General features: G+C 41.6%; 2 protein-coding genes across 3 annotated transcripts in view; both read right to left on the bottom strand.

The window, feature by feature from the left end:
- LOC127430904 (teneurin-2-like) overlaps positions 1–14,102 on the bottom strand; it is a 338,869-nt gene extending 324,767 nt beyond the window's left edge. Inside the window, exons 1-6 of the mRNA XM_051681046.1 lie at positions 14,099–14,102; positions 13,521–13,795; positions 13,244–13,402; positions 12,942–13,024; positions 11,612–11,847; positions 8,176–8,403 (exon numbers count right to left, since the gene is read on the bottom strand). Coding sequence (XP_051537006.1) covers positions 8,176–8,403; positions 11,612–11,847; positions 12,942–13,024; positions 13,244–13,402; positions 13,521–13,795; positions 14,099–14,102 — 985 coding nt within the window. The remainder of the gene's footprint in view (positions 1–8,175; positions 8,404–11,611; positions 11,848–12,941; positions 13,025–13,243; positions 13,403–13,520; positions 13,796–14,098) is intronic.
- LOC127431111 (beta-galactoside alpha-2,6-sialyltransferase 1-like) overlaps positions 1–20,858 on the bottom strand; it is a 570,878-nt gene that overhangs the window by 236,623 nt on the left and 313,397 nt on the right. The window lies entirely within an intron of this gene.

The following is a 20,858-nucleotide window of genomic DNA, read 5'->3' as shown; positions in this document are numbered from 1 at the left end:
CAAATGACATGCAATAAAAGGTATCTCTTCTATGTTTATCTTAGTTTTTGTCCTAACTAGCGGTGACGAGCTATGGGACTTCCTGTGGAGCGCTTGGTTCCTATTTGTGGCGTCACACTATGAAGCCCTGTCCGCTATAAACTGGCACCAGTCCAAAATATTTGTACAGTAAATTTAAGGAAGCATCTCACTAGCCATTTAAAAACTACTTAATTTTGGCAGGGAATATCACACCTACCGAAATGTTCTGCTGAGGCCTCGCTCTCTTCAGCAGGGGCGCATTAATGCATGGGCTTACACGGGCTGAAGCCCAGGGGCCCACAACTCCCATGGGGCCTAGCTCGCAGCATCCGGCTGCATTTTCCCCTATCCATGCTCGTGGGAGGAGCATGTCTAAACGCTTTCAGCGAGAGATGCAGTTGCTGACACGGAGATGGTGCGCAACCACGAAAGGCATCTGTGTAGCGCATGTCCAACGCACAACAGCCACCAAATACCCCAACTCAAAAACTGAAAGGGGGCCTGCTCTTCAGTTGGAGTTTTGTCACTGTTCAGAATAAAGAAAACGTGACAGACATTCCTGCTCCCTCTGCCTTTCTCTACGGTTCTTCCAGTTCACTTTCGGTAAGCAAACATCCAAAACCTCCAAAACATAGCGGTCTCCTGTACCCTCTGTCTGACTGTAGCTTCTGAGTATGTGAGTGTGGCTGCATCAGCCTCCTCTATCTCTCTTTTTAATTTCTGAGTACTCCGGTTCAAACAAATAAGGCAGGGCACTCTGATTTGTGTGGAGTTGTGTTCTGTTGTTACTATCGCTGTGGTGGACCTATTTTAGATAACCAAAACAAGTTTTCACTTGAACCGCGCATCTTGCGAGCGGGGGCAGCTTAACTGCTGCTCTTGTGCACTCTCATGAACACACAGAGGAGAGACATGGTCATCAAGGTTTATACGAAATAATAAATTAGATTTCAGTTTGTTTCTCACAAAATTTTATTGTATGCCTTTAAAACAAGGCACAAGTCACATTGATTCATTTATTAGTCTTCTGAATTATACTTGTCCATCCTTTTGAAGCTTGAGGAGGTGGTCACCATAAACAGCCATTGTATGACATCACTGAGCAAATTTTTTTTTTTCAAAATTCCTCCCTTTGTGTTAAGGAAAAACTTATCTGATTTAATATCAAGATTTAATGTTAAAATATATACAGTATGAATGCATTATAGAAAGTGTACATTTTACTGTAGGTGATGTAACTAAGTTTTACAACATTTTTAATCACCTTTTAGCTTTAAAAATAAAAATATACAATGTAGCCTCTCAATAATATAAGATCATAAAAAACTCATACATTATATATTAATTTAGTTTTAGATGAATTATAGCTTATTCACAATACAGGACACTGCTATCGCTGATATAAATTTCATATCAGCTACACTAAACCACATACAACACCATCTATAATGAAAATATTTCAAAGCTACATTATATATACTGTCCTTCCATGCACACACATGCACTCACACATATATACACAACATTCCAACTAGATGAGATATAAAATGAGAAATAGCACAGTTAGAACAGGTATTGAAAGGATGAAGGTTTCTGCGTCAATAACTCACCTCAATTACTGATATCAACAAACCTGGCTTAGGTGTGTTTGAAGGACAGATTTCAACATGGTACAAAGCCTTTCATTCTCATCATCTATTTTCTGTGCTGCAACTGAATATGGCCAGTTGGTCGAACAATAATTATCACTGAGTCTCACACTTCATAGAACATAAATTGTAGGAAAAGCAAAAACCTAGTAATACAATACTGTATGTAGTTTAGCAGAGATGTCTTTGGACAAAACAGACACAGATGGACCAAAATGTTCAGCCTAATGTACATACCACATTGCAGTGTGCAGTGATGATGGTTCATTCAATCCATATTTTGTAAATTATTTGGAAGTGGTAATTAAACAAGTTAGACTGAGAAGTTGCAAATACCAAATTAGAGATGTCCAAATAACAGATTCCTGTTACAGGAACAGTATCATACAGAATACCTAAATAGCTGAGGTGTGTAATTTTTTCAATGTTAGAATTTTCATATTCCAGTTTACTATGCAAAGTCAACATTAATATCAGTAAATTCATCATATGTATGATTTATCTATTTCTATCTGTTTCATATTGGCTATTGTCCACCCTGCTCTCTAGATACTGATAATGGCCTTTGAAAAATCCACTTTGGTCAACCAACAAACAATTCTACAAGTTTGTAAATACATCAAGAACAAGAATAACGGGGGGCCTGGGTAGCTCAGCGAGTAAACACGCAGACTACCACACCTGGAGTCGCGAGTTCGAATCCAGGGCGTGCTGAGTGACTCCAGCCAGGTCTCCTAAGCAACCAAATTGGAACGGTTGCTAGGGAGGGTAGAGTCACATGGGGTAACCTCCTCGTGGTCACTATAATATGGTTCCCTATCTGTCACTCACTCGACGTTGTGTCGATGTAGTGACACTAGAGGTCACTCTTGGGAGCCCGAAACACCTCTGGTCTTTGATAAAAGGCCAATGAAAATTGGCGAGTGGTATTTTCATGCCACTCCCCCGGACATACGGGTATAAAAGGAGCTGGAATGCAACCACTCATTCAGATTTTCTCTTTGGAGCCGAACGGTCATGCTCATTGAGCTAAATTCTCACGACTGTTCATTCACCTCTGCTGGATCTGACGGCGCATTTCAGCGGCTTCTCCCTCCGCTGCACTGGTGCACTGCAGAGAACACCCCTGGGTGCTTCAGCAGAAAAAAGAGAGTATATTTTTCTGAAAGAGTATATTTCTCTAAAAGAGCGCACACACGGAACGTCTTTTTAAAGACGCGTCTTTTTAAAGATACCTTTCCGATTGTGTGTTATTCCTGGTTGCAGTCGTTACCTCTCAACTTCAGACGGTCACGATCGCTGTCTTTCGTGTCTGGGCGTGAGCTACACGGAGGCAACGTTCGTGGATGGTTCATGTTCTCACTGTGAGAACATGACCATGGCACCGTTGCCTCGGTCCTTCTACCTACGGGTTTGAGGCCAGCGCGGCTACCACTGGGGGCGATTTGGGGACTCCAATGGGATCCCCTCCACCGGGTATCCCCCATGGACCTCCCATTCCCCAGCACACTCGTCTGCCCCGATCAGGCTTCCGGATGAGTCCGCCGGCTCGTCTCATGGCGAGTTCGACCTCTTGTTCGGAGCCCACGAAGCTGATGAGCTCTCGAGCGCAGCATCGGAGAGCGGGCTTGTCCAGTCGGACGCAGAAGCCTCAGCTGGGCTCCCCCCTTTGGGGTCAATTGCCTAGTCACAGGCTGTTGCAGAGATGACGGACATGCTTTCCCGGGCGGCCGCGAGCGTCGGGCTAGAGTGGAACCCTCCGCTCTCCCCTGAACCCTTGTGGCTTGATGATTGGTTCCTGGGCTCGCGGCACCGCTCAAAGCAGCCATGTCCCGCTCCAGTGCCTTTCTTCCCGGAAGTGCACGAGGAGCTGACGAAATCGTGGGAGGCACCTTTTACTGCCCGGTCCCGATTTCTCAGTTCCCCCGCCCTCACTACCCTCGATGGCGGGGCGGCCCCTACTGGCTCACCCTACTGGCCCACCTCACGCTCCTCGCGACAGTCCCCCCCCCCGAATTCCCCTGAGGAAGGACCTTCTTTCTCAGGGACGGGGCACCATCTGGCACCTGCGACCAGACCTCTGGAATCTCCATGTCTGGCCCCTGGACAGGATGCGAAGACCTAAGCGGTCTACCACCCGTGGTGGTTGACACGATCACTCAGGCTAGGGCCCCCTCTATGAGGTGCCTGTATGCCTTTAAGTGGCGTCTGTTCGCTAAGTGGTGTTTTCCCCGACGGGAAGACCCTCAGAGATGTGCAGTCGGATCGGTGCTTTCCTTCCTGCAGGAGAGGTTGGAAGGGCGGCTGTCCCCTTCCACCTTGAAGGTTTATGTAGCTGCTATAGCAGCACACCACGACTCAGTGGACGGTAAGTTCTTAGGGAAGCACGACCTGATCATCAGGTTCCTGAGAGGTGACAGGAGGCTGAATCCCTCCAGACCGCGCCTCATTCCCTCATGGGACCTCTCTGTAGTTCTTCAGGGTCTACAGAGAGCCCCCTTTGAGCCTTTGCAGTCAGCTGAGCTTAAGGCACTCTCCTTGAAGACTGCCCTCCTGACTGCGCTCACTTCCATCAAGAGGGTAGGAGACCTGCAAGCGTTCTCTGTCAGCGAAACATGCCTGGAGTTCGGTCCGGGCTACTCTAACGTGATCCTGAGACCCCGACCGGGCTATGTGCCCAAGGTTCCCACGACCACTTTTAGGGACCAGGCGGTGAACCCACGAGCACTGCCTCAGGAGGAGGCAGACCCAGCCCTGTCGTTGCTGTGTCCAGTGCGCACTTTATGCATCTATTTGGATCGCACGCAGATCTTTAGGATCTCTGAGCAGCTCTTTGTCTGCTTTGGTGCACAACGGAAAGGAAGCGCTGTCTCAAAGCAGAGGATCGCCCACTGGCTCATTGATGCCATAGCTATGGCATATCATGCCCAGGACGTGCCGCCCCCGGTAGGGCTACGAGCCCATTCTACCAGGGGTGTAGTGGCCTCCTGGGCCCTGGCCAGGGGTGCCTCTCTAACAGACATTTGCAGAGCAGCAGGCTGGGCAACACCCAACACCTTTGCAAGGTTCTACAACCTACGGGTGGAACCGGTTTCATCCCAGGTAGTGGCATGCAATACAAGCGGATAAGCCCGGGATAGCCGGCCGGGTGTATCGCTTGCACGTAGCGCCTTTCACCTCCTCTGAGCTGAAGACGTGCACCATTAATTCCCAGTAGTGTTCACAAACTATGTTCCCTGGTTGACTTCCTTCAAGCCCTGTGGCAGTCGAGTTTTCTGAGAGACTTCCTGCTGGCCCAGTACACGTGCTAACTAAGAGCCCTGTTCTGAGGTAGGTGCTCCGCATGTGGCGGTTCCCTGTAAGGTAACCCCATACGATGTTTATCTTCCGCTAATTCATTTCTCTGTTGGCAAACTGCGTCTTCCTTGGGCAGAGCCCCCTCTGCCACAGTCTCCATGTTTGTAGCAACTCCACCCCCGTTGGGTAGGATCTACCATGAGACTCTCCACATGGTCGGCAAGTTGCGGCATTTTGTATAGGGACCCCTAGTGTCATTACATCGACACAACGTTGAGTGAGTGACAGAGAGGGAACGTCCTGGTTACTTGCGTAACCTCCGTTCCCTGATGGAGGGAATGAGACGTTGTGTCCCTCCTGCCACAACGCTGAACTACCCACTGAAATGGCCGGACCTTGTCTCGACGACTCAGCATAAAACCTGAATGAGTGATTGCATACCAGCTCCTTTTATACCCGTATGTCCGGGGGAGTGGCATGCAAATACCACTCGACAGTTTTCATTGGCCTTTTAACAAAGTCCAGAGGTGTTTCGGGCTCCCAAGTGTGACCCCTAGTGTCACTACATCGACACAATGTCTCATTTCCTCCATCAGGGAACGGAGGTTACACAAGTAACCAGGACGTTCTCGCTCTCGGTGGGCATGAGTTGTGCGTGGATGCCGCAGAGAATAGCGAAGCCACCACAGGCACTATGTCTCCGGTAATGCGCTCAACAAGCCACGTGATAAGATGCGCGGATTGACGATTTCAGACGCGGAATCAACTGAGATTCGTCGTCCACCACCCAGATTGAGGTGAGTCACTACGCCACCACGAGGACTTAGTGCACATTGGGAATTGGGCATTCCAAATTGGGTAGAAAAGGGGAGAGCAAAAAAAAGAACAAGAATAACTAAAAATGTATCTAAGCTCAGTTTGTGCAGTTTATGTTTTTATTTAGCAGTTCAGTGTCACTTGCCTGATAGGAACAATAGCTTTAAATATTTGTCATGAAACTTCAGCACCGTTCTGTGCACTCAGATCAATAGTTTCAATAGCTGCCAATTAAAACTTGGCACAGACAATCATCTTCACTCTTTTTATTAAGGGGGATTATGTGAGTTAAAATCAATAAAACTCATCCATGGTGGCAATTGTGTTAAAGCCGCAACTAATGAGAAAATTCTGGCCTAAAGACTGCAGTATCAATCATGCACTTACTATATGAATTGCACATAGATTTGTGAGACTCTCTTTCTTCTAAGAGTGTGTATCTTAATATGATGAGGAGGAGGAGGGCGGGGCCAGGCCGTGACTACGCACGCCCGGCCCCCAGTTGGGCTAATCAGCCGAGGAGAGGGATAAGTGCAGCTGGATGCGGCAGTTTGGGAGAGAGAGAGAGAGAGAGAGAGAGAGAGACATGTAGCTGCAGTGTGTGCATTTGTGTTATGTTTTTTTGTTTCCATTAAACCTTATTTTGATGGTTCGGCTGGTTCCCGCCTCCTCCTTTCCCATCATTAACCTTGTTACACTTTTATTACATGTAAAAAGTTAAAAGATAATGACAAAAAAGTAAATATTTCTTCACTTAGTATTAGAGTGTTTATGTTACTGTGTATTTACAGTATATGAGTACTAAGTAATACTAATGTCTAACTAACTAATGTCCATGGACTTTATTTAATCAACATCACGATTTTAGTTTAATATATACTGTATATATAAATGTTTAAAGCTACACAATGTAACTTTTGGCCCTCTAGCGGTTGATGCATAGAACTGCAAGTTACTTGAGGAGGAACACTGTTTTGGTAATTATGTCAGTCGGGCTTCGGATCTGCTCTTCTGCTCGGATGAATATGATTGTTTGAATACCACAGGTGTAACCATGGTTACAGGTGGTCAACTTATCAAAGCGAATGTCTATAACAACAACAAAACTCACCCCCTACCCTCAAAAATAAAATAAAATAAAAAATAACGAAAGGAAAATAAAGACGGATATCTGAAATATATGTCTTAATAGCAGGTAAGTACACATCTTCTGTTGTTTTGACTTGTTGAAAACAATTGTTTTAAAATAAATAGCATTACAAAAGTTAGGCAACGATAACATTAGACATAACAATTGCTAGTCATATCAGATGAAGTCAAACAGTAGAAACGGTGCAAACAGTGGAAATTATAACTTAGCTAGCAGGCAAATAGACTAAGGTAGTAACTGGTTTAAAGATTGCAGTTGTTACCAGCATTAAGCTATTTTTTTTCCTCGAAAATGAAATTGAAAGCACTGCAGTACCACAATCCATAATAAAATGGCCCATTTGAGTGGCTAACGATATCTAACGAACTACCGCACTTAGAGACGGTCTAATAAAATGGTCCAGACCTGTCTCTTAATTTTATCGTTCCAATAAAATATCTTACCTGTCGAGCGAGAAAAACTCCATCTCTGGGTCGGTTTTTAATCCTTACTCTGAGTTGTCGCCACCTATGAAAAAGCCAAGCCGATGTTGTTTTATTACGGGCTTTGTCGCTTTCCCTTTTGCTTGCATACTCTTCTCGGTTTGAAGTTTCTTTATTTTGATAACGGTGATTCCCCAGAGGGTTGCCTTTTGGAACGATCCATGGTTAATGTTGCTAATGTGTTGTGGATGCAAGCTGTCAGCTTCAACTTACAGCCACGCCAATCACCATGCATATACACGTGCTGTAGTAGCTAGCTACTTTGTTTACGGACATGATGATACACGCACAGACGACTGATAGAACTATGCAGTTTCCCGCCAAATCCGTCCAGACAGCTCAAAAATATAAATAATTATTATAGGCTTACCATAGTGAATCAGATTAAGGCAAAAAAATGGTTAGGAAGACGGAGTGTTGGTGTACTCGATCATTAATGAAATTTTGTTCATTTCTAACAAAAAATCTTAGTCCTGTAACTAGTCACCATTCTTTTTAAGTTTTTCACCATTTTTATCACATTTTTGCCTTCGCTAATTCACTTTAAATAGGCCTGTGGTATGTATGTAACTTTTATATTAATATAAGGTAAAATAAATGACATGCATAATAATTATACAAGAATTAGTAAATTGCTGTTTAAATTAGTTTTAGATGGAGTATAGCATGTCAAACCGTAGGACATTTCAACTTCCCAAATGTATTTCATGTCAACTACCCATATATGTAATGTGTAAATTATAGTTAGTTTATTTCTCACCTTGTCTGACATACTCTTCTGTCTCCTGGTGCACCAGTTCTGCGGCACATCCTCCATAGTGCAGGCGTCTGTCCTGCTGGTAGGCCTTCAGCGTCTTGCTGGAGCTGTAAGATTTCTGTGACACTACATGGCAGTTCTCGCTGTCCAGAGATGACGTAGCATAGTGCAGATCCTTTCTGCACCGGCCACGTGTCAGAAAGCGCTGCTGCCTGTCCTTCGGATCCATCACTGCAGGAAACCAGTCAGCTCACAGGAGCTAACGGCCAACTATATCAATTACCTGCAGAGGGAGACAAGGAGTAACAATTGTATGTACAGTATTGTGGATTCAGACTGGTAATTAATCACTTTCCAATCACTAAACTCACTCTTTTTTACATTATCTAATTCTATTGTTCCAGATTGTAAAAATCCCAGACGTAAACAAACATTTGCCATACATTTTTTAGTTTTCATCAGTTGACTTACTTTGCACCTTCTAAAACATCTAAATGCATTTTTTTTAAATGGTAGCACTGCCAAAACAGCACTGTTTATGACAAGTTCTAATATACCTGGACAAAGTGTCAGAAATTTACTTTTTTTTAAGATCAAATATTTGTGCTCTAGGATTTGATTTTCACTGAATTTTATTTCTTTAAGAGGTGAGTTTTTTTGTATTCATATAAAAAATATGGTGTATACTTTTATGTAAAATACTTAAATTTAATCAAGTCACTGACATAAATTCTCAGTCTGATTAATTAGATCTTATATTTTATGTGATAATATTTATCTTATCTATACCTAGACCTAAAATAGAATGTTAAGAAATATATCAGATGGAACAGAGGAATTCATTATAGGGCATTTCTTTGCTCCTATATTTTGAATTATGGGGACCTTTTATCACTCTTAGAGGCATTTTTGCCCCAAGGCCTTGTTTATTCTGACCCTGGTGGAGAAAGCTATATGTCTGCACTCCCATTTGTCTCGATATCAGTTTGCTCAGCTGGCTCATGCCCAACCCCTCGATACTGGCAAAACATCTACTTTAATATAATTAAAGCATTGCGAATGGTGCCGTTTTGGCCAAGGAAGTATTCAGTAATTTAGGGTGACAAAAGGTAAAGGTCATTGAAAAATGCATATTGATAAACCAGTATTCTTAATATTGGGGGACACATGTCAATGATAGATGATATTTCACCATAATGTATCAGAGCTCCCAAACAGAACATGTTGTCTTCAGCTCAAAAACGGACATATCCTCACGATGTCTTATCAGAAAGAGAGACTCTATAACAGTCTCCCACCCTACATCTGTGTCACTGTGCTGAGGTAGCCAGGCTTGGGAGCCACCAGAGTATTCAATCACAACATTGTGTCTTTGGCAGAAAGCCTGTTGTTTAGGACTTTCATATGATTAAGTCAGGAGAAATGACACTTTAATGTTACATGTAGTTAAACTAGAGTCACCAAAAGAGACAACACTATTGCAAAGTACTTTAGGCCAAGTTACTTTCCTGTAACAAATTGTACATCAAGCAGTTACAAGACCAATAAATTCACTTCAGTTAGTAAAATGCAAACCCAGGGATACACTTTTACAACTTAGAAGTAATTCCAGTTTGGTTTCCCTTAAAATGTTTAAAATGTCACTTTACTGAGAACTATTAGAGTTTGAATCAATTACTTGCATCTTTGCAAAAGTACTTAATAGCAGGAGTCCGATTCATTCAACCAATTTATAAGGTTTTTGGTTTGACACATTTTGAAGTGTTGTAAATGTAATGACCCAGTAAGGAAAATTTGGGTTATAACTTCTAAGGTTTTGTATGAATCACTTGTGAAGCGTAGAAGAAGCTACTGCATTGCACAAGTCTATAGGTTACTTTATAATTTAGTAGATGTTTATAATAGAGTAACATGTGACTTACAACTCCTAAATTAGTCATAAGTCACAATAGGCATTTATTTTTATTTGTGAAAAAGAAAAAAAAGAAAATTAGGTCCAAAAAATGATTTTTGAATGTTTGGGGTTTTGTATTGTTTTTTATAAAACAAAGTCAGAGCTTTCAAATTATGTCAATGTTATCATGAAATTCAAACTATAAATGTTGTGTCATGTGGTGAATAATGACAATGGTGTTGAAGCCAAACATCCATTTTGTTACCACAGTATGACCTTTAAAACCTAAATAAGACTACAGTATTAGGAAGGAGTCTAAGTTTTAGTGTAACATTAAATCAGTGTTAAACACATTTTGCAGTTTTAAAAAAAATTAATAATAATAATTTCACAAGACCACGGTAAAAGAAAGCAGCTCTGTAGTTGTGGCGGGTGGCAACAGCCATTGCACAGTCAATAAGTTCAATGAGGATTCAGATGTGTGTACATACAGTATGGGGAGGAACTCTAGTTATTATTGATTGGCAATTGGTATTAACATTAATTAATGGCCCATTGACAGACAGAACATGCAGACAAAAATCAAAGGTTCTGTGGGGCAATAAGAAAAAAACATGAGACAAGGTGAATCGGAGCACAAATGCAGACAAAAAAAAGTATTGATCAGAGTTCCAGAGACATCAAAACAATGCCTAGACAAAGGCAGACAGGGGCAACTTCGAGGAGTGCTTCAAAAAAGTATAAGTATCAGTCTTTTCAAAAAGAAAAAGTTCAGGGAAATATTCCTTTTGTGCACAGAGCAAAATTCCACAAATTAGTTCACTTGAGATACAGGTTATGAATCCAAAGTCACATCGAGAAAACAAAAGGGTATTCCAATGGTTAAATCCAAACTTTTTAGCAAAGTAATCCACGAGGAAGAAATCCAAGCTGAAGATCAAGGTGGGAACTCTCATGACTGAGCAATGAAGCCAGAGCAGAATGCTGATTAAATTGCCCTAGCAGATCACCTGTAATATGTTGCAGGTGAGCTTTCCACTAATTACAAGAGTAATTAAGAGTTCTAGAGGTGAGGGAGCAAAGAGGCCCTCTAGTGGGGTCTGCTGATTCCTTTACCGGGTGAAGTTCTCTCAGTGGCACAAAATGAGCAGCCTTGGAGAATCTATCCACAATTACTAAAATAGTGGTGTTTCCCAGAGAGTATGGCAGACCTGAAATAAAGTCCACAGATATATGCGAGCAAGGTCAGTGGGGAATGGGAAGGGGGTGGGGGAGGGAGGGACTTTTCTCTAGCATACTGGGCAGGTAGCTACAAACTCCTTGACCTCTTTAGTCATCTGTGACCAGAAGAAGCATCGTTAGAGGTGGTCAATGGTCTGTTTAACTTCTGGATGGCACTAAAGAATGTCTGGATGCATAGAAGAGGGTACAAACAACCTTCCCTCTGGGACCCCATCCGGAGGAGGTTCCATCTGGTAAGCTTGCCGCACACTTTCCTCTAGGTTCCATTGCACTGGAGCGATTATGCACATGGGTGCAGCTTACCATCCTCTACAGAATGTTGGGATAGCACTGCCTCTACTCCAGAGTCAGAGGCATCCACCTCTACAATAAAGGGTAAGTCAGGATTAGGGTGAACCAGGACAGGAGCAGTGGTGAACCTCCTCTTTAATTCCTCGAAGGCTTCCTGGGCTGCTGCACCCCAGGATATCTTGGAGGGCATGCCTTTGAGGAGTGAGAGTATGGGAGCTGCAATGGCACTGAAGTTTCTAATGAAACATCTAAAGATAGCAAAGCCAATGAATCATTGTACCTACTTGACAGTGTTTGGGACTGGCTACTCCGAGACAGCCCTGACTTTCTCACTGTCCATTGCCACTCTGTTTACCGAGATGACATAGCCAAGAAAGGCTGTTGAATGGATGTGGAATTCACACTTTTACTATTTTACAAAGAGACTGTTTGCTAGGAGGCGCTGTAACACCACTCTTACATGTTGGATGTGCTCAGGTTTATATCTGGAAAAGATTAAAATATCATCCAAATAAACAAATGCAAAGCGGTCAAGCATGTCTCTGAAAACATAATTTACCAGGGCTTGGAAAACAGCTAGGCAGACCAAAGGGCATGACCTGGTATTCATAGTGCCCCCTAGGTGTAATAAATGCAGTCTTCCATTAATCTCCTGTTTGAATCCTTACCAAGTGATATGTGTTCCGGAGATCTAACTTCGAGAATATAGTTGCCCCTTTGAGTCTCAAAATCAGTGGACATGAGCGGCAGGGGGTTGTTCTTTATGGTGATCTTATTTAACCCACGATAGTCAATGCATGGTCTTAGCCCCCCCGTCTTTCTTTCCCACAAAAGAAAAGCCCAGCAGCTGGTGGAGAAGTGGAGGGGCATATGAAGCCATTGTTAAGGTATTCCTGAATGTACTCCTCAATAGCCTTGGTTTCCAGAGGGGATAAGGCATACAGTCGTCCTCTAGGTGGCATAGTGCCAGGTAAGAGGTCAATTGCACAATCATATGGATGGTGTGCGGGGAGTGTGGATGCTTTTTTCTTACTAAACACTTCTGCCAAACCAACATAATGTTGGGGAACTCGATAAGTCTACGAGGAGGGAGTCCTCCTGAGGTGGAGGTATTTCAGACGAAGGACTGGTAACCTTAGAGAGACTGCTGACCTGGGCTGTCTTCTGCCTATTATTTTCCTCCACTAAGTGTTTTTCAAAGTGGCAGGCGAGTCCCCACTTAATAAGCAACATTTGTCACCAAGTGAATTGAGGTTCATAAAAGTTTCAGCCAGGGTTAGCCTAGAATGAGGAAGTTCTGTGTGGTGTCCCACTACACACGTTAATGGGCTTAGTTAGGTACCTGAGTTTCCCAGATCCAATAGGACGCCCATCAATGGCCTGCACACTCTTGGGTAAGTCACACTCCTCCATAGCAATAGAAAGCTGTTGAGCAAGAGTGGCGTCAATCAAATTAACAGCTGCATCAGAGTCAATGAATGCCCGAAAACTCACCCCTTCTGTGGCATTAGGGGACCAGAACAGATGAACCGGGAGGGACATTTGGGAGGTGCATGCAGAGGAGATAAGTGCCCCACTCACCAAAGCGCCACTGTCCTCTTGTGAGCATTCCCTTTTACCTTAAGCTCAGGACAATGTACACACGTGGTTACGACCCCCACAGTACAGGCAAAGGCCTCCCTTCAGCCGCTGCCTTCTTTCCTTTGACGTAAGACAGAAACGGCCCAGCTGCATAGGTTCAGCCTCTTCTTGAGGGCTGGAGAAGAATGATGTCGGTGGGATAAGGGAAGCAGTGGTATTGTTCTGAGGGGTTGGGGGTGTGCGTTCAAAGATCCATTCTCATTGTCTAGCTCATCTATGCATGTCTAGCTGGCATGCTAAGGCGATGAGCTCCAAGGAAGGAGCCCCAATCTCTGTTTACAAGGTCATCCTTGACACGCTCACCGAGTCCATTATAGAAGGTTGTCATGAGAGCCTCATCCTGCCATTGACTCTCAGCTGCCAGAGTCCAGAACTCAATAACAAAATCTGCCAAAGAACGTTGACCTTTCTGCAGTGCAAGCGGATGTTTTGCTGCTTCCCGCTTGGTAATGGGATGGTCGAAGACCTGCCGAAAGTGGTTGATGAAACTTGTGCGGTCATTGCAATCTGGAAGATGTTGAACCCAGAAAGCTCTTGGCCAGTCCAGAGCTCTGTCTGACAAGGAGATAATATAGGCCACTTTAGAATGTTCTGAGGGGAACAGTTGGGCTTGCAGTTTCGAACACAAGGGAACTCTGTATGAGAAAGCCTCAACAGGCCTCAGGATCTCCCTTATAACATGTTGGGGCAGCTAACTGAAGGGCCATGGATGAACTGGCCTGAGAGGTTGCGGCTTAAGAAGCAGGTTGGGGTTCACTCGGTGATAGGGTAGCTGGCTGAGGTGTGGCTAATGCTGATACAGGGACCACCTGGGCTTTTAATTCCCAAAGCGTTGAGTTAACTGATTGATGGCCTCACCCATACTAGCCATTCGGTCTTGTTTTTCCTACTATTGTAGCTGCAAGCTGGCCAATAGCTTGGTAGACATCTGCTGTGCTCTCTGATGGCTCAGTCATGTGGGCACGAGGTGAATCTGAGCACAAATGCAGACAAACTTGAAAAACAAAAACAAAAAATGTTTTATTGCGTTCAAGAGACAGCAAAAGCAATGTCTTGACAAAGGCAGACTGGGACAACTACGAGGAGTACTTCAAAAAGGTAAGTATAAGGTGAGTATCAGTCTTTTCAAAAAGAACAACAAAGTTCAGGGAAATATTCAGTTTGTGCACAAAAAGAGCATTAGTCCACAAAGATTAGTTCCACTTGAGACAAAAGGTAATTCCTCAACAGGTTATAAATTCAAAGTCACATTGAAAAAACAAAAGGGTATTCCAAAGGTTAAATCCAAACTTTTTAACAAAGTAATCCACAAGGAAGAAATCCAAGCTGAAAATCAAGGTGAGAACTCTCCTGACTGAGCAATAAAGCAAGAGCAGAATGCTGCTTAAATAGCCCCAGCAGATCACCTGTAATAGGTTGCAGGTGAGCTTTCGCTAATTACAAGCATACTGAAGTGTTCTAGTGGTGAGGGAGCAAGGAGGCCCTCTAGTGGGGTCTCCTGATTCCTTCACCAAGTGTGATAAAACACATAACTTACAGATTCATTATGTATATGTTTAAGGTCGTGCTTGCCATTCATCTGTGTGTTTGTACAGGAAATGAAAGAGCAAACCAAGCTATGTGATTGGTTTAGTATCTATTTAGAGTCCTTTTGTACATTGTACAAAATAATTCAGGAGAGCAGAAAACACATGCTATTTTACTATTCTTAACTGATACTCGGCATTTAAAGGTATAACAGCTGTATGTCATATCACACTCTAAGGTCAGAAATTAAGAGGGGCTCAGGGCAAAAATGGCACCAAATATGGCATGAAAAAAAATGGAAAAAAATCTCCTCTTAATGAGTTCAGTTTTTTATTTGTAACATCTGATATAGTTCTTAATATTCTATTATAGTCCTAGTTAGACATATTTTGGCCTGAAAAAATTTGATGAGATTATTTTAAATGGTTAGAAAATAAATGCCGTTATGATAAATAATGGCCCTGAAAATCAAATCCAGAGGCAAGAATTGCCCCTTAATAAAAAATGTTACTTTATGACAGTGTAGAACTATGGTCTAGACATGACCTGAAGGCTTGAAGCCAAACCTGACCATTATCTCTTAGACAAACATTGTACAAACTGAAACAATTGGCTTTATAACATTTTGAAAGTTTGCAAGAGCATAGACAGTAAACACAGACAACACTCCAGCAGTGGGCTATACAGAAACTCAGTAATTGATACAATCTCCCTATCTCCCCAAGAATCTCACTGGCAACTGTATCAGTATACTCCATTAAAGTTAATCCTGCAAAATCCTTTTCGGGCAGAGCAGCCTCTTAATCAGTCTAGAAACAAAAGGCCACAGTAAACACCACACTGAGACAGACTGGTGTTCTTGCATGGTGCGGAGTGGCCAACTGTTAACTGAGACTGTTCAATTAGAAATGCTTAGATCCAGGTGGCAGGGAGGGGGATGATAATCATAGCAGAAAATAAGTGGGGAAAGTGTGGTAAAGAGGGAAGAGAGGGAGATTTATAGAGGTGTGAGAAGAAGATGGTGTGATGAATAAAGAGCAAGTTTGAAGGTTAAATTTAAAGGGATAGTTCACCCAAAATTTTTTATTCTGTCATCATTTAACTCCTCACCCTCATGTTGTTTCAAACCAGTATGTTTTCTTCCATGGAACACAAAAGGAGATGTTAGGCAGTTTATTAGTCTCAGTCACCATTCACTTTCATTGCATCTTTTTTCCACACAATGAAAGTGAATTGTGACTGAGACTAATATACTGCCTAACGTCTCAGAAACTGATTTAATTTTAACTTCCTGTAATTTCTCTACTCTAACGTTCGATAAAATGGCAAAAAGCCCAAAAAAGTCACAAGAAAAAAACTGTAAGATGTTAAGTTAATTGTATTTGAAAAGATCTGGTGCATTAGACAAAAGGTGTTGAAAACAGTTGGGAATACATTTTAGCCAATTCAAGGTGCAAGGTTTAGTCATTTGCAACATGGTGCAAGAAGATCTATGTGGAACAGCTTGGGAAGAATGAATGGGCCTTATTCATGAAACATGATTTGAAAACAGAACAAATTGGTGTGTAAATTGTTCATAAATCAATTCACATGGAAATCGTCCAACTGAATTCAAAGGGACACTTTATGTGATAATGGTTTTACCTACAATTTACACCCAAATGTTGTTCTGCTTGTGTTTCATGAGTAAGCTCCAATGAGTGTTTTTACATGTGCACCAATCAAAAATCAGCCCATCCTATGAACCTGAAAATACACAAGTTTTTTTTTTTTAGCACACACTGAATAATCTGAAAGAACGTAGGTAAAAGTGTTTACACTTTTACAAATAATGGTCAAAAATGTAGAAAAAAAAACTATTATTATTGTCTCATTATTCAGAGGTTGTATGTTAATGACCTCTTCCCAATAAAAGAAGTTTGGAGTTTACATGACCTTATTGTCAGCTTAGGGGCTGTTCCCACAGGACTCATTCTTACATTTGTCTGTGTGCTGTTTTTAATTGTTTTTCTATGTAAACATGCATTAGATGGACGTCATCTCACTGTTTTTGGTGAAATGTCAAGTTGAAAACAGTTAGATGGTAACATTTTACAATAAGGTTTTATTTGTTAACATTAGTAAATGCATTGATTATCATGAACTATGAAATACATATTTTTACAGCATTTATTAATCTTGGTTAGTGTCTAAATTAGGGCTGTTGATAAATAATATAAAAAATAACGTTAAAATATTGACACAACTAATCATGTCCCCAGACCGTAGTATGGAATGTTCCTACCATCAGAGCAATTCAAGCTTGAAGTACCACCTGTTTCCTTCAGGGGGCAGTAAGCAAAGCGCCAGCTATATAGGCAACATTCAACTGTACAGACAACAAAACCACACTTAGGGCTTGCTTGACGCTAAAGACAGCACAAGATGAGAACGTGAGAGCAATGGTATTTAATGATACGACCCAACCAAAGTGAAACACTTCCAAAGCGTCCATCCGATGCATGTGTACACTGACGAGCCCTTATAATACAGTATATCTATCTCGAACAGACTGCTGAATTTAATCACAAAATGGATTGCTGTAGACTAAAAGTGATTAATTTGATTAATTAATTGGCAAATCATTTAATTAATTTGATTAAAGATCGATTGACAGCTCTAATAAAAATACAATTGCACATTGTTAGTTCATGTTAGTTGAAAATGCATAACTAATGTACAGCTTTTATTAGTATTAGTATTAGATAAATAAGTGCTGAAAAAGCACTGCTCTTTGTTAGTTCATGTTAACTAATGTAGTTAACTAATGTTACAACACTATACAACCATATTGTACAGCATTACCAGTTAAACTTTTCAAAAGAGACCCCTGCGTTTTGTTCCATTATACTGCGCTGTCTTGCTGTTTTTAAATGCAAGAATGTGTTCTGTGTAAATGGCCGCTGAATAATTATTAAGAATAGTGCAAGATTGTGCATGTAAACACACTCACTGTCCACTATACTGAAGCTTGATTATCCAATTTGGCATAAGACCACGTAAGAAGTGCTGAAAAGAACTACCGAGCATCCTAAAGGTTACTACAAGGGCTCAGAACCCTCAATTAGATCTTGTGGAAATAGTCTTTCAAAATAAAATATCAAAACTGTAGGAAATTATATTAGAGCTGAAACTGAGAAGCCTATTCATCACCCTGTTCCCCCGTGCTTTAATCACACCTCCATGATGCTCTGAAGAACTTTCCAAGAGAAAAACAGAGACTATTTTCAACATGGCAAACAGAAGCAAAACCTGATGTCAAAATCTCCTCCCACTCTGTGGGCACCAGAGGCAGAGTATAGTTCTTTTGTGCAGTTCTTAAGTCTTTGAATGTACAGTAACAAGGTACAGAGCATGCAATCAGAGAGCAGTATACCCCAGAGCGAGAACAGAACAGTTTTGCTTTACTTAGAGCCCTGGGGCAAGAATGTTCTCCGTCTCCTGGGTTGGTATAGATCAGGAAGGGATGGTGTGGTTTCCTCAGTTTATTTTTATGAGCATCTCTAGTGAACGATTTGTGAAAAAGAACAAAACATACGAAACCCTAATGGCTTAAATCTTTGGACATTATTTACTTATCCTCATGACATTCCAAACCCATATGACTTTCTTTCTTCCATAGAACACAAAAAATGTTAAAGGAATAGTGGAATAGGATAAAAATGAAAATTCTCTCATCATTTACTCACCCTTATGCCATCCCAGATGTGTATGACTTTCTTTCATCTACTGAAGATTTTATAAGAATTTCTGAGCTCTTTTGGTCCATACAATGCAAATGATTGGGTGCCAAAAATGTGAAGCTCCAAAAATAAAGTAAGCATAAAAGTAATCCATAAGACTCCAGTGGTTAAATCAATGTCTTCAGAAGTTATATGTTAAGTGTGGGCGAGAAACAAATTAATATTTAAGTCTTTTTTTTTTTTTTACTATAAATTCTCCTCCCTGCCAAGTCAATCTCCACTTTAACTTTCACATTCTTCATGCATATCACCTCCTACTGGTCAGGGAGAAGAATTTCTAGCAAAAAAAAAAAGACTTAAATATTGATCTGTTTCTCACCCACACCTATCATATCACTTCTGAAGATATGGATTAAAACAATCGAGTTGTATAGATTACTTTTTTGATGACTTTGTGCTTTTTGGAGCATCAAAATTTTGGCACCCATTCACTTGCATTGTATGGACATACAGAGTTGAAATATTCTTCTAAAAATCATTATTTGTGTTATGAGAGAAGTTTCATTTTTGGGTGAACTAAGCAGAATGACAGCATCAGTCACCATTCACTTTTACTGTAATGGAACAGGGTTCCCACCTTTTTTACCAATGAATTTCCATGACTTTCCAGTCCTTTCTGATTTCTGGAAGCCTATTCAAAGAATCATTCAGACAAATGTGTGAACCATTTCGACCAATTAACTGAAAAGAACTGACTCTGAAAAAAAAAATCACTGACAAATCTGAAAAACGATGGCAAGCGAGCGAGCAAGTTCTACTCTAAAAAACTACTCTTGCTGGAAGAGGTATTCAGAAGACCAGCAGGGAGTACTCACCCTGCGGACTGTGTAGATCCTAATTCCCCCAGTTAAAAGGCACTGTCATTCCAATGAGGCGTCAAACCGAGTTACTGGCTGTGGTCATTAAAAATCCCAGGGCTCTTCTCATAAAAAAAAGGGGTGTAACCCAGGTGTCCTGGACAGATTTTCCTACTGGCCTCTATCCATCATGGATTCCTAATAATCCCCTATCCATATGATTTGACTTGACTACTCTCCACCAATAGCTGGTGGGCATTCTGGCATACTATGTGGATGCTGCACACTGGCGATGGTTGAGGAGAGTCCCCCAATATTATGTAAAGCTCTTTAAGTGCCTAGAAAAGAGCTGTATAAATGTAAGGAATTACTATTATTCATTATTATCATAGCTAATCATGTTTAAAGACCACCACTAGCTCTTTCATCTTCACACTTTCTTTTCTTTTCTTACTCTGCGCTCATAACTCACTACTTGGAATCATACCAATTCCATATTATCAGGGTTAATGTAATCAAAAGTTATCACTAATTGCATGTGCAGAAGTGCAGAAAAAAACACTTTTTGAAAATGTTGTCAGCCTTTTTTTTTATAATGCAATAACTTAAGAAATATTTCACTGGATAACAGTAATTTTTCTTAGTACACTAGACACTAAATTACACCAAAGTGGGCTGAATACCTCAGTTTTTCTCTCTGTCACTTACCACAGTCCCTTTAATTATCTCATCCAGCATAACCCAGTGCCTTTTAGCTCTCCAGTGAAAAAACAACGACACTACAGTCCTGTTTCAACACATAAACGTCTGAATGGCATGACAAACCTGATTTTACAGAGGATCACTAGAAATGGAGGGACAGAGTGTGAGAGCTCTTCTAGGTGTTTGCTCACTGGTTTGCTCTCACTCGACCACAGCGTGAGAGGTTGTTATTAGGAGCGCAATAATAAAGACAGAGGCACTGCTTAGAAGTGTCTCTCACACACACACACACACACACACACACACACACACACGTTGGTGCAGCTATCATTATGAGGACTCTCCATAGACATAATGATTTTTATACTGTATGATCTATAGATTCTATCCCCTAACCCTCACAGAAACCTTTTTGCATTTTTACATTTTCAATAAAACATCGTTTAGTATGTTTTTTAAGCGATTTAAATTATGGGGACACTAGAAATGTCCTCATAAACCACATTTATAACATAATACCCTTGTAATTACCAGTTTGTAACCAAAAAAAAAAAAAAGTCCTCGTAAACCACTTAAACCTGCCCACACACACACACACACACACACACACACACACACACACACACACACACATGCACGCATGCACGCACGCATGCACACACACACACACACACACACACACACACACACACACAAATAGTCCTGCAGCAAAAGGGCTGCTCTACTGGCCACTTCAGGCTTCTTCCCCCAGGCCTGAATAACAGGGCTGCTCTCAAAACACATTATATTCCATTGAATGTGGGCAGCACG

Source organism: Myxocyprinus asiaticus, chromosome 40 (genome assembly GCF_019703515.2).
Source record: "Myxocyprinus asiaticus isolate MX2 ecotype Aquarium Trade chromosome 40, UBuf_Myxa_2, whole genome shotgun sequence".
NCBI classification, from domain to species: Eukaryota; Metazoa; Chordata; class Actinopteri; order Cypriniformes; family Catostomidae; genus Myxocyprinus; species Myxocyprinus asiaticus.
Note: the sequence above shows the minus strand (reverse complement) of the source record. Positions and strands in the feature narration are given on the sequence as shown.